Below are 15,081 nucleotides of genomic sequence, written 5' to 3'. Positions count from 1 at the left end.
TCAAATTAACTAAAGGCACTTAACACAAGAAAACAAGTTCAAGTTCTGTTTATGTGTGGAACACACAATAGGGTACAACGTAATCGTGAAGAAGGATACACTTTTACCGGAGAAACATGACAAAAAATCATTTAGATCTAAATGCAAGTCTCACCCTACCAGAAGAAAATGTAAAAGAAAAAACATCACCGTGGCCCGTTTCATAAAACTTGTTATCTATAACAACTGCTAAATTTCTATGAAAAATTTGCTCTCAGCCAATCAGATGCTATGATTTCAGTAGCTTATAACAGTAGCTTGTAACTTGTTATTGATATCAAGTTTTATGAAACAGGGTCCTATTAATGCAATACCAAAAGATGCTTGTGCTTCAGTTTGTTTTCCAAATAGGATCTCCCAGTTATCAGACAAGTTCTTCACCACTGAAATTGTAATGTGATCATTTGCTTGCTTTCAGTATCTGGAACAAAAGTTTAATGTCCAATTTTGTTGTTGATGTTCACAGAGTGTTCCATCAACTGCTAACTGGGATCAAGCCATGAGACTAATAGTGAACGACCCTCGATACAAGTAAGTGTTTAAAGGCATCGTTTAACAATGTTAAATCTGAGATGCATGGCCCTACGTGTTATCAGTGTCTGTGATATGGTGTAATATTAAAGCCCTTCAAAAATTGCGCTCCAAATGATCATGAAATGCCTCAAAAAAAGTAAAAAAATCTTTACCATACTCATTTTCCCCATTAGACTGTATACCTATAAAAACTATTTGGAAAACCAAAAATGAATTTTGATTTCCAATCATTAATATCTTGATAATCAGATAGGGGATCGGCTTGAAGTCATGGGATTCCTGACTGACCTAAAGGTTTATAATTATGATTGCAGCATGAGCTAAATCCAGGATTTTGTTTCAGAATCTGAGGTAATGTTACCGAGTCACACCCATACCCATCTATCAAGAGAGGATTATGTCTTTAGCCTAAAGGGACTTGCCTGTTCACTCTGTTATGGTTTGGGGGTATAATTCTGCACTTGTCTCCATTATGCAGTTGAACCTGTCTATAAGGACCTCTCAAGGGAGACAAGAAAAGTGGTCTCTATAGGCAGGTGGTCTTTATGTACAGGTTTCAATGAGAAACAGAGTTCAAGGGAAACGTAAAAAGTAGTCTTTATAGACAGGTGGTCACTAAAACAGATTTGACTGTAATACGTTCAGCTGTAAAGCATCATTTGGCACCGGATTTTGAAATTCTGACAGTTTGATGTCTGTGCATGGTAAAAATCTTGGTGCTGTTAGTCTTATAAACCCTCTTGCTCCATTTGTCTAGTGCAACCAAAATATGCTTACTATGGATAGGAGACTAATACCTTGTTCAAGTATGATGCTGCAGAACCGCGATGATTTGTTTGTGATGAAGTTACAGCTCTTTGATACAAAAAAGTATAGCATATATGCTATACTTTTTTGTATCAAAGAGCTCAGTGAATATTGCAGGATTTTTTTTGTTCTATGTATTGATTTCTGTAAATTCTGGAATAAAGATACAAATTTGGGATTCAAATACATTCAACATTATGAGAAAAACTCCACCTGGTGGTCATAAATTCCAACATTATTTATTTGTTTAAACAGTCAAGGGGAGGGCCTTGGTGTTGGTGATGAATGGACTGACCTTCATTCATTCCTTTGTCCATTGTCCTTGAGTGTGATCATTTCTGCCCAGATATGTAGCTGGGATAATGTGAGTGGGAAAAGGCATGTTGAGTTGATGATGGTGCATCTTGTAAAACAAAGTGGACTGTGCAAGAAGCCTGCGATTGTGAAGGGTATCCCATCCCAGTTTGTTGACAAGTGCTGTGACTGATGTTACTCTCCGGTAGTCTTGGTATACAAAACGGGCGGCAGCTCGCTGTACTTTCTCAAGACTTTGAATTGATGTCAAGAGTCCAAGGGTTCCAAGCTTCACTGCCATACTCAAGTTGAGGACGAACAAGCATTGTGTAGGCTTTGGATTTGATGTTCTTGGTGCACAGAGATAGAGTTCTGCGTAGGAGGCCAAGGGTTCTATTGGCTTTCTGGGTGGTGAGTTTACATTGGGTGTTCCATTTAAGGTCATGGGTAATCGTGACACCAAGATACTTGTATTGTTTTACTCGAGGAATTGACTCATTTAGTAGGGTGTAGTCCACTGTGATGGGGTGCTTCTTGTTTGTGATTGACAATGTAGCACACTTCTTGATGTTGAATCCCATCAGCCATTTAGTAGACCAGTCTGCAAGAACATGGAGATCTTCTTGCAGTATGTGAGTGTCTGAGGGAGAGTCGATACGCTGGTAGATGACACTGTCATCTGCAAATAGACGCATTGTGGACTTGATGTTGAGTTTGATGTCATTGATGTACAGCAGGAAAAGTACGGGGCCGATGACAGAACCCTGCGGTACTCCTGAAGTAACAGGCATCCATGCTGAGCGAGCACCATTGACGACGACAGCTTGATGTCTATTCGCTAGGAGTGACATAGTCCAGCGGAGAGAGTCTCCCCTGACTCCGTAGTAGTGTAGTTTGGATCTAAGGTGTGGATGTGGTACGCGATCAAACGCTTTTTGGAAGTCGAGAAAGACAATATCAGTTTGGCCTCTAGATTGAAGAGAGGATGACCAATCATCGGTAGCTGTGACAAGTTGGGTTGTTGTCAAAAGATTCTGTCTGAAACCATGCTGTTCATCAATGAGTATGTTGTTAGCTGCAAGATGTTTAGAAATGTGGCTAAGCATAATATGTTCCATCACCTTACTGCAGATACACGTCAGCGATATAGGTCTGTAGTTACCTGGGCAACATTTATCTCCTACCTTATGAATAGGGGCTACAAGTGCACGTTTCCAGTCTAAAGGCACTTCTCCGGTATTGTAACTCTGTTGAAACAGAAATGACAATGCAGGGGCTATTTCGTGTGCTAGCATCTTCAGAATTCTTGGATGTATCTCATCTGGGCCACTGGCTTTGGAAGGATTCAGTTGAAGCAGTTGCTTAACTACACCAGACCGGTGGATGTGAAGATGCCCTATGTCACGGGTGGCCAACCTTTTAAAGCTCGCGGGCCACATCTAATGATTGTCATAACTTGGCGTGCCGTAGGCCAGGCGGGGGGGTCGGGGGGGGGGGGGGGGGTAATCACATATTGAGACATACGGGGTGTGCCGCTCTAATGGGTAACCTTTTTTACAAAAAGAATCCCTAAACTTGGGTCCCATTTTTAACAGAAATATCCTAAATATGGGTCCGTGTTTTCAAAAAATTTATTTTAAAAAAATTCAGGGTTTTAGCCATGCAAACACCCAAAATTTTTATAAAATGGGCTTTACTTTCAACAAAAATCTGCCAAAACAAGGCAACCCTTAAAAATGGGTAGAGGTTACGAGGCTTCAGCGGCACACCCCGTTAAAACCAAATCTGAAATCCCCCCCCCCCACACACACACACACACTCATGTACACACCTGCAATTTTGCAAACAACAAAATCAGTCGAACAAATTCAGGCTTACTTTTTTAGTGTGATTTTTGGCTGACAAAATATGAGGCAAAGTTGTTTACCTTTCTCTTCTATGAAGAAATACTTCAGAGATCAATCCGATTTAAAGTTTCTGTCTTCATCAGAAACTTTCCTTTTCTTCGCACGTCTCGAAATCGATGCCATGTTGGTTGTTATTTCAAACAAAATCAATGACACAGCAGAAAGAATATAGGGGGACTATCCACGATTAAGATAAATGAAAAAATTAAACGGCGGGAGAAAAGGGTTGTAAGTTTTAAGACAAGTATGGCATTTCAAACATATTTCTTGATTCACGATCGATTGGGCAAAAAGAATTTCCATTTTCGGTTTAACTTAATACAATTTGGAGTGGATTTTAAAAGATTATTATTATTGTTATTATTTGTATATTTACAAAGGTTACTGCATGTGGAAATAACAAACTGAAATTAACACGGCGAGTGATGTTGATGTCGTTAATGTAATGTAATGAGAGGGAGGCCACGTAACGAATCAATATGTTGTGAATGATGAAAACAAATTATTATGGCAGGAATTATTATGGAAATAGAGATAGCTGTGTGTAAATGTTTTACTCTATTTCATCGCTGTTATGCGGGCCGCATTTCATTCATTAACTATTTTTATAATTACTTTTTCAATGCTCCGCGGGCCGCACAAGAAGAGCTCGCGGGCCGCAGGTTGGCCACCCGTGTCATTGTATAGGGAGGGCCGGTTTATGCAAACTTGATCCACATTGCTCTTGGTGAAGGTAGAACGAAAGTAATTATTCAAACATTCAGCCTTGTCCTTGTTTGTGATATGGAGCTTGTTATCATTTCTCAAGGGTGGTATACCAAAGTTTTCAGATCGATGCTGTTTTACATATGACCAGAAAGCCTTAGGGTTCGCATATAGGCTCTCACCTATTATGTTGCAGACGTAATTGTGATGAACTTGGTGGACACGTTTGGTCAGTTCGTTTCGAAGCTGCCTGTAGGCCTTCCAATTGGATGCACTAGGCTGACTTTGTGCCCTCTTGAACAAACGATCCCGCTTCCTCATTTGCCTTTTGAGGGAAATGGTGATCCATGGCAGGTTGCGTCTGGCTCTTGACATCTTGGATGGGATGAATTCATCCTTGCACTTGTTGATGAGTGATGTGATACAGGTCCAGTTTTCATCAACTGACTTCAGCTCTGGTGAAGATGATAGAAAATCCATTGAGAATTTCGCAACAGCCTTGCGGAGTTTCTGAAGATCAGCTTTGTGGAATTGGTAGATTTTTCTTGGCGGAATGCGGCAAGTTCTTGGATTCCCCGAGATCGAAAAAGCAACGATGTTATGGTCCGATATTCCTGGATGGACACAGACATCGGACACCAGTGTTGGATTTGACGCAAGAAGAAGATCAAGTGTATTCTCAGATACAGGGCGGGTTACTTCGTTAACAAACTGGAGAAGAGAGTTCTCTAGCAGGATATCAAGGAGGAGTTGGTGGATGCTAGTGCGATTGCTGTTTTTAACAACGCACTCCTTCCAATCGATATCTGGTAGGTTAAAGTCCCCGCCGATTATAATATTTGGATGATTGCGTCGGTGTCTAGACATCAATGTGGCAATTGAGTTCTTCGAGTTGCTAGGCAACACATAGTTCGTAGTTTACAAGTACCAGCCCATCATAATGTTTAATTTGTTTGTGGCTGTTTTCACCTCTTGATTTAAAGGCCCATCAAGATTCAGATATTAGAACAGTTATTTATGAATTAATAATGATATTGAGACATCCCACCCAAACTTGTTATTACTCATTTATCAAACAACATTTTGTTGCACTAATTACAAAAAAATGCCTGGCTTGTGAACCTAATGCAAGCATTCCTCAACAATGTGTCACGATATGTCCCGTAACCCAGCTGTTCAGACTTTCCCAGCGCTAAGCCCAGCCGTTCAGACTTTCCCAGCGCTAAGCCCAGCCATATCGATAACAATAATAATAATAATAAAATAATAGTGTAAACTTATAGAGTGCACACACCGTCCAAGGACACTCATGACGCTAGCTCAGCAACAGTTCTCTTTAATACAAGTAAAGTAATAATTTAGCAATATTTATTTATACCACCCATTTCAATCCTCAGCTCTGCCCAGTGGGGCCTCGTGCGTATGCCTTTCATTTTGAGACGGGGAATTTTGAACTCAAAGATAAAATAAAAGACTAGCAGAAAATTTGAGTACTGCAATTTTTATAGAAAATTACAAATGTAATATTTTATCAATACAAGGAAATAGAATAGAATTTCAATACATGACTTAGTGTGACTCCAGCCCCTTATTTCTTTGGTGCCATTTCTAAAAAACCTTTTGCCTAATCGACGAGCCCAAAGCCCAACGTCTAGGAGTGTGGCCTAATCCTTTATGTCCGTCCATACATGACAAGCAATACATGAACAAAAGATATTTCTGAATAAAATATACACATTATAACACTTCGAGATAGTCAAAGTGCAGTGAAGAATGGTTCAAAAAGATTCAATTTCCATTTATTTCATGTAAATCACAGATATTTAGCAAAAAGAGTATCCCTCATGAAATGCATTTCCCCGCCAGTGAATGTTGTATTCCTGGCCTTAACAGCTGGATTGCCTTTTTGAAGAGCGTAGAGCGCTATCATTTTTTGAGAACCATTGTCGCGAATGAGTTGAGAGTTGAACTGTTGCAGGTATTGAAAGACTGTCAATACTACTGGGCCAGAAGGGATTAGACCACACAGCGAGGTTACTGATAGGTGGCTATCTCATTAACTCAGCTCTCAACTAACATAAGAAAAAGAGGATCATGGGAGACCAACAGGCACCGATTGGGGAAGTGTTCTATATAGAGGGAGCAAGTAGCTACAAGTAGGACAGTGGGGCTTTAAAGTCATAGTACGCCAAGTGATGAAATATTTTTACTCTCTGTTGTTTTTGTTTTATATTTTGTCTTATGTCTCTGTTTCTGTTGTTTTTGTTTTACATTTTGTTTTATGTCTCCTTTTCTGTCGTTTCAGAGCTCTGACTAAGCTGAGTGAGAAGAAACAAGTATTCAACAATTGGAAAGTCCAAAGAGGCAAGGAGGAAAAGGTCAGATTATTTGCTTGCTCCTAAAAAAAATGCCATCACATTTAATGTACTTTCAAAATATTATGCATTATAATGATAGTATTAGTGTAAGTAGTAGTCATTTTTGTCTCGCCTGCGTAGCAAAAAGCGAGACATAACCCGCTTTTCCTGTGACGGCGACGGCGGCGTCAACATCAAAAACTTAACCTAAGCTTAAGTTTTTGAATTTTTGATATAATTTTTAAAGTATAAGTTCTTAGTCAATGAAACTTTGACTATAGGGTAATCAAGTATTCCCAATCATGTAAGTAGAATTTCAGATCACAAAGTCAAAGTCAAAGGTCATTTCAGGTCAACAGACTTGGACTATGTTGTACTAGTAGCATCATCATCGCAAACTTAACCTAAGGTTAAGTTTTTGAATTTTTGATATAATTTTGAAAGTATAAGTTCTTAGTCAATGAAACTTAGACTATAGGGTTATCAAGTCTCCCCAATCATGTGAGTAGAATTTCAGGTCACTAAGTTAAGGTCGAAGGTCATTAAAGGTCAACAAACTTAGACTTTGTTGTGGCATCAACATCAAGATTTTCAAAATGCTTCTTCTTCGTTATTTTTCAACCGATTTTGATTCTGATTCTTTCATATGATAGGGCTAGGAGGGGGATTTAAAATTTCTACACAGAATCGTGAAATTCATTATCTATGCTAATTTATGCAAATTTATTCGAAATCACAAAAAAAGGCTTCTTCTCCTTCATTTCTCGACCGATTTTGATTTGGTTTGCTTTATATCGCAGAGCTAACTTTGGTACAATAAAATTCTACACAGAATTTTGAAGTTGTTCTCCATTAATTAATTATGGTAATTTATGCAAATTTATTCCAAAAATAACAAAAAATTGCTTCTTTTCCCTCATTTCTTGACTGATTTTGATTTGGTTTGCCTTATCTGGTAGAGCTAAATTTGGAACACTGAACTTCTACACAGAATTGTGAGATTTTGCTCCATTGATTATTTATGGTACTTTATGCAAATGAAATGAAATTATGTCCCTTCCAGGGCATCAAATTTTTATTTTTTGACCAGTTCAAAAGTGTAGTACATAAAATTTGTGATATTTGTTGTTGCGAGATGCGAATGAGCACTACATCATTGACGTTCTGGTTTATCATATTGAATTGCATTATGCAGGCGAGACCGCCGAGAGTGTTTCCCTTGTTAACCAAAAAAAATAGTTGGTCTTTTTTTTTATTCCTTTGTAGGTAGGTTTGAGTTCATTTCTTGTTTATTTTGTTTAAATTTCCTGGAAAAAAATTATTATTATTTAAAGTGTAGTACATAAAATTTGTGATATTTGTTGTTGCGAGATGCGAATGAGCACTACGTCATTGACGTTCTGGTTTATCATATTGAATTGCATTATGCAGGCGAGACCGCCGAGAGCGTTTCCCTTGTTAACCAAAAAAAATAGTTGGTCTTTTTTTTATTCCTTTGTAGGTAGGTTTGAGTTCATTTCTTGTTTATTTTGTTTAAATTTCCTGGAAAAAAAATTATTATTATTTCTACATATAACATATATGTACATCATTGTTTTCTGTATTATTTATATTATACAGGGCCCCCAAGTATAATGTTGAAATAATTTCAAATACTGGTAAATAATTAATAAATGTACATGTTGTGAAACAAAAACAAACAGAGGTTTTAATGATTAAAAGTAGATGCAGAAAAACAATGTCAACATTAATGAATTCAGGTACATATACCTTAATTTATATGATTCCTATTGACAGCTAGAAATACAACTACAATTATTGAAATTGATGCCAATGACAATGTTAATTTTTTGTAACAAATTTGCAAATATTTTAAATAATAAATAAATTGTAACCTGAAGTACGTAAGTGACACAGTATTGTGAGAAATTTACATGTTTCAGTGCACATTTCATGGAATGTCCATTTTCTGTCTCTTTATTATCGCAGGAGGAACACAGATTGAAAGCCAAGAGGGCCAAAGAGGAACTTCAAGAGTATCTCCAACACCATCCCAAAATGACTTCTACCACCAGATACAGGTAAATATTGCGTACATGTTCATTTTTTTAATTTCCATTATTCCAACAAAATAAGTAAAATACATGGGATTGTATTGTACATAGTAAAAACAATGGAACTTAACAATATAATTGTAATTGGTCCACAGTGTACAACAGGTATATAAAACAGGTTGGTCATGGAGGGAACTGCTGAAAAGCTAGGCATGTATAATGCAGCCCCGTAACCTATAGTTGCTAAAATTGTGTATAATAAATAAGGGAACGTACAAATACATAAACCGGATAGAAATAAACATAAAAGGAGTGAAAGTGACAGAGAGAGAATGAAGACATGGAACGAGAGAGGGTAGGACTCTTACCTATAACATTCACAACAAAACACGGACCGACTGGAATACGGATGGCAGTACAAAATGAATGAAAATATAATAGAGTATACCATTGAGTGAAATAAATTAATGTTCATGGTAAGGTCAGGGCAACTACTCAAACTCCATTGTAATACAATTCAAACTAAGTTGGCCCTCTGTAGGGGCATGATGCACCATTCTGGAAGGCGTACTATAGATGAATAGAAATTAACAAAAGATGAGTGACATTGCTATTTGATCAAAAACCACTTGCTAGATGGTGTGTGTTTAATTTGTCAACAACGAGACTAAGAAAAGGTTTATGAGTATGAGTTCTCAAGTAAGTGCATGTTCGAAAATGTGCAAAATCTTACGTTTTTTCTCAAGATAAATCTTTGAAGAACAATTAATTGTATTCTATTATTCTATTTTTCATTAAAATTTGTCCTTTACAGAAGTATATATTGCTGTATGATTTTAATTTTAATGTTGAGTTTTATCTTGTGCATTTCAGCTTATTGAATTGCATTGAAAGTAATTTCCTACATGAATTTAGGCCTCATAATTCTTTAGTTCACCAATAACTTAACTTGCCACCACAGGAAGGCAGATGCCATGTTCGAGGAGGAGGAGATCTGGCGGGTGGTGCCAGACCGGGATCGGAAGGACCTCTACGACGACGTCGTCTTCTTCTTGAGCAAGAAAGAGAAGGAGGCGGCCAAGGTGTTGCGCAAGAGGAACATCGAGGCGATGAACAACATCCTGGATAGCATGCCGAACGTGACCTTCCGCACGACCTGGTCGGAGTGCCAACGGTATCTGGCTGAGAACCCCTCGTTTGCAGAGGATGACGAGCTTATGAGTGAGTAGCGGGAAAGAAACAGTTCCTTACTCAACAGAAAGAAAATTATCACATGGGATTTAGTGCAATTTGCCCCTATCGTCTTTTTGAAACCAATGTAGCTTACTTGATGATTGGTTGTAATGTGTGATATCGCTAATCATGGTTGACTTGGAACTTGGAACTGTAGACAATTTCAATCTATTATCTGTACCTGCCATTTGCTGAGCTAATGAGTTAGTAAAAGGGAATTGAACTGAATTTAATTTGATTGAAGTGAAGTGAAGTGAACTTAGCTACCGGTAAGTTTACTTAACTCGACTCCAGTTGATTCAAATTGAAACAAATTGAGAACTGATATGAAATTAATTGAATTGAAATTAATTGAATTACATTGAACTAAACATAACTGAGTCGAGTTGACTTGACTCTAATGGAACTGTGTCAAATTAAATCAAGTTGAGAACTGAAATGAATTAAATTGAATTAGATTGAAATATGAGGTTTACTTGAAGGACAAGTCAATGGCTCTTTTTATGCCTCCGCCACCGAAGGTGGTGCCGGAGGCATCATGTTTTCGGGTTGTCCGTCCGTACGTCCGTCCGTCCGTACGTCCGTCCGTCCGTACGTCCGTCCGTCCGTCCGTCCGTCCGTCCGTCCGTCCGTACGTCCGTCCCGTTTGACCGTTATCACAATATCTCAAGAACCATTTAAGATTTAAACTTAAGACTCGGGAATAGTATTTATCACCATAGGAAGACGATCTGATTAGATTTTGGAGTACGTAGGTCAAAGGTCACAGGTCACAGAGGTCAACTTATGAAATTCCTTGTATTGAGTTTGTTAGCGCGATATCTCAAGAACCATTTGAGATTTAAACTTCAAACTTAAGGATAGTATGTATCACCATAGGAAGACGATCTGATTAGATTTTGGAGCACGTATGTCAAAGGTCAAGGGTCACAGAGGTCAACTTATGAAATTCCATACATTGAGATTGTTATCATGATATCTCAAGAACCACTGGAGATTTAAACTTCAAACTTAGTGATAGTGTGTATCACTATAGGAAAACAATCTGATTAGATTTTGGAGCACGTATGTCAAAGGTCAAGGGTCACAGAGGTCAACTTATGAAATTCCATACATTGAGATTGTTATCATGATATCTCAAGAACCACTGGAGATTTAAACTTCAAACTTAGTGATAGTGTGTATCACTATAGGAAAACAATCTGATTAGATTTTGGAGCACGTAGGTCAAAGGTCAAGGGTCACAGAGGTCAACTTATGAAATTCCATACATTGAGATTGTTATCATGATATCTCAAGAACCATTTGAGATTTAAACTTCAAACTTAAGGATAGTATGTATCACCATAGGAAGACGATCTGATTAGATTTTGGAGCACGTAGGTCAAAGGTCAAGGGTCACAGAGGTCAACTTATGAAATTCCATACATTGAGATTGTTATCATAATATCTCAAGAACCACTGGAGATTTAAACTTCAAACTTAAGGATAGTATATATATCACCATAGGAAAACGATCAGATTAGATTTTGGAGTACATGTATGTCAAAGGTCATAGAGGTCAACTTGAAAATTTCAGACTACATGTATAGGACTTGTCATGATATGTCAAGAACCACTTGAAATATGTTCCGTTACTTAACCCGTACTTAACTGGGCTATTTTGAGCACCTCCCTGACTGGGGGGGGGGGGGGGGGGGAGGGGCCGATTGCCTCGAAATTTGGCACGCGTCTTGAGAAATTGCGCAAAGCAAGAGACCTCACTATTATTTAAATTGCTCTATGGCGGAGGCATCATTTTCGACTGCGCGCAGTCAAAATTCCATCTAGTTTTTTATGCCTCCGCCACCGAAGGTGGTGCCGGAGGCATCATGTTTTCGGGTTGTCCGTCCGTACGTCCGTCCGTCCGTCCGTACGTCCGTCCGTCCGTCCGTCCGTACGTCCGTCCCGTTTGACCGTTATCACAATATCTCAAGAACCATTTAAGATTTAAACTTAAGACTCGGGAATAGTATTTATCACCATAGGAAGACGATCTGATTAGATTTTGGAGTACGTAGGTCAAAGGTCACAGGTCACAGAGGTCAACTTATGAAATTCCTTGTATTGAGTTTGTTAGCGCGATATCTCAAGAACCATTTGAGATTTAAACTTCAAACTTAAGGATAGTATGTATCACCATAGGAAGACGATCTGATTAGATTTTGGAGCACGTATGTCAAAGGTCAAGGGTCACAGAGGTCAACTTATGAAATTCCATACATTGAGATTGTTATCATGATATCTCAAGAACCACTGGGGATTTAAACTTCAAACTTAGTGATAGTGTGTATCACTATAGGAAAACAATCTGATTAGATTTTGGAGCACGTATGTCAAAGGTCAAGGGTCACAGAGGTCAACTTATGAAATTCCATACATTGAGATTGTTATCATGATATCTCAAGAACCACTGGAGATTTAAACTTCAAACTTAGTGATAGTGTGTATCACTATAGGAAAACAATCTGATTAGATTTTGGAGCACGTAGGTCAAAGGTCAAGGGTCACAGAGGTCAACTTATGAAATTCCATACATTGAGATTGTTATCATGATATCTCAAGAACCACTGGAGATGTAAAAACTTCAAACTTAATGATAGTGTGTATCACCATAGGAAGACAATCTGATTAGATTTTGGAGCACGTAGGTCAAAGGTCAAAGGCCACAGCGCACATTATGAATGCAAAAACAGCTTGTGATCGCGTTATCTCAAGAACCGATTGATGGATTCATGCCAAAATTAGGTCGTGTTTGTTTTTTGCAGAGCCAATGAACTGAGTAGATTCTTGGTTCATAAGGTCAAAGGTCAAAGGTCATGGGCCCATTATGTATGCAAAAATAGCTTGTGAACGCATTCTCATTAGAACTGACAGATGGATTACTATTTAACTCAGAACATCTTGCAGAGCCAATGAACTGAGTAGATTTTATGGTCATGAGGTCAAAGATCAAAGGGTCATATATGTATATGAGAAATTGCTTGTAATCACAATATTCTGAGAACCTGTCAATGGATTACCATTGAACGTGAATTCAATTTTTTTTTTCTGTTTTGGTTTTTAAAATTGCTCTATAACGGAGGCATCATTTTCGACTGCGCGCAGTCGAATTCCATCTAGTTTGTTGATTATATAATGCTTATAACCATGCTAGAATATGGATCAGACCAAATGTAAATAAAATTAATATTATGTTATACATGTAAAGATAATTTTGGTGCCTTTTTGAGATACGAAGGATGATGAAAATGGTACAGGCATTTGATACAGTTCTATTTTGTTATCTGTAGGTATGGACAAGGAGGATGCTTTGATCTGCTTTGAGGAGCACATCCGTCAGATGGAGAAGGAGGAGGAAGACGAGCTGGAGAGGGCTAAGATGCTCAAGAAGAGGCACTTCAGGAAGTGCAGAGAAGCATTTCTGGTGAGACCATTAACCTTCAAACCGAATCTACTACATACAGTCAAACCTGCTTTAGTGACCACCTGTCTACAAAAACCACATTTTCTGTTTCTCTTGAAAATGGTTTCTCAATGAAACATGTACTAAAGGAACCTGTCTACAAAGACCACTTTTTGTGTTTCCTTTGGGCGGTCTGTATAGACAGGTTTGACTGTATACAATTACTATTTGAAATACAAAATGAATACTGTATATATGACAGAAGTATAATGAAGTATGAGAAATATTTAGTCTGTTTCGACATTATTACTTTTTTTTCTATAGAGGCATATTACGGTATCCAGCAATTTTTATCTCTTTGAAACATTTTGCTGATTTGTTTTTGTTTAAAGGAAAAATAGAAACGAACACATGATGTGAGGTTTTATTTACAACATTATCAATGATTCAACAAATTTGAAGAGGGTATGAAAGACTAGCTGCACGCAGCAAAAGGTTCTACGCATGCTCACTGATCTGTGTGTTATATGAGCAGATGGCAGACGAGTGCAGTTGATAGGGAAACTGCCTTGGATAAGTGAATGAGCCTTTAGAATTCATTCAATCAATCAAATCAATAATGATTTTATTAAAAACCAAGGCCTCACAGCCGAAATGCTGAATTGTGCATGTTTACGTATACATGAGCTCCATTACATAAAATCATAGCTGACCATTTTCATTATTTCTTGTAAACATATACAGGTACTGCTTGACGAGTAACACGAGAGAGGACATCTTTATTCCAGGGGGGTGTTTCACAAAGATCCTAAGTCAAACTTAACTCTTAGTTGGACTTAAAAATTATGGAGAGCCATTTGTAGCCTCAATATAAAATATATTCAAAAGCGAAAATTCAAGTATTTTAGACTTTTTATATATATTCCACATCAAGAACAAGGAATCTCCTTGATAATAGGAAATATGAATAATTTGAATCAACATTTAATGCCTTATAAAATAACTTTTACCAAATATTTTCATAGATGCTAACGGCTTTCCATAATTGTTAAGTCCAACTTAGAGATAAGTTCAACTTGGGATCTTTGTGAATAATAATAATAGTTCAGTTCTTGTATAGCGCATGATACGTTATGGAATAACATCTCTACAGCAGTATTGACCCTCACTTCAAGAACTCTAATTCTAATCATTATTTCTTTAAATTATAATTTTGTGTAAACTTACAGGTGCTGCTCGATGAGTTGCACGACAGAGGGCAGCTCCATTCCATGTCTATATGGATGGATCTTTGCCTTATAATCAGTGCCAACCCTCCCAGCAACCTTTGTAGTTTGCTTTAAATGCTAGTCATTGTCTTCTTTTTTTAAAGTTATTATTTCTTGTATTAACGTATATAGGTACTGCTCGATGAGTTGCACGACAGAGGGCAGCTCCATTCCATGTCTCTCTGGATGGACCTGTACCCTATCGTCAGTGCCGACCCTCGCTTCAACGGCATGCTGGGTAAACCAGGGTCAACGCCCCTTGACCTCTTCAAGTTCTACGTGGATGACCTCAAGGCCAGGTTCCATGACGAGAAGAAAATTGTCAAGGACATTCTCAAGGTGAGGGATTTATAAAGGGATCGTTTAACAACGTTAAATCTGTGATACACGGCCCTACGTCTTGTCAGTGTCTGTGATATGGTAAAATATTGAAGCCCT

The 15,081-nt window shown here is 38.0% G+C and overlaps 1 protein-coding gene across 2 annotated transcripts in view; it reads left to right on the top strand.

The window, feature by feature from the left end:
* LOC756926 (pre-mRNA-processing factor 40 homolog B) overlaps positions 1-15,081 on the top strand; it is a 35,319-nt gene that overhangs the window by 12,459 nt on the left and 7,779 nt on the right. For both annotated transcript variants that reach the window (XM_030990387.1, XM_030990385.1), the window contains exons 12-17: positions 506-570; positions 6,592-6,664; positions 8,633-8,724; positions 9,659-9,918; positions 13,263-13,396; positions 14,776-14,982. In XM_030990387.1, the coding sequence (XP_030846247.1) occupies positions 506-570; positions 6,592-6,664; positions 8,633-8,724; positions 9,659-9,918; positions 13,263-13,396; positions 14,776-14,982 (831 nt within the window). The remainder of the gene's footprint in view (positions 1-505; positions 571-6,591; positions 6,665-8,632; positions 8,725-9,658; positions 9,919-13,262; positions 13,397-14,775; positions 14,983-15,081) is intronic.

Source organism: Strongylocentrotus purpuratus, unplaced genomic scaffold, assembly GCF_000002235.5.
Source record: "Strongylocentrotus purpuratus isolate Spur 01 unplaced genomic scaffold, Spur_5.0 spur5_scaffold_19, whole genome shotgun sequence".
Classification (NCBI taxonomy): domain Eukaryota; kingdom Metazoa; phylum Echinodermata; class Echinoidea; order Camarodonta; family Strongylocentrotidae; genus Strongylocentrotus; species Strongylocentrotus purpuratus.
The sequence above is the reverse complement of the archived record's forward strand: the minus strand, read 5'-3'. Positions and strand labels throughout refer to the sequence as shown.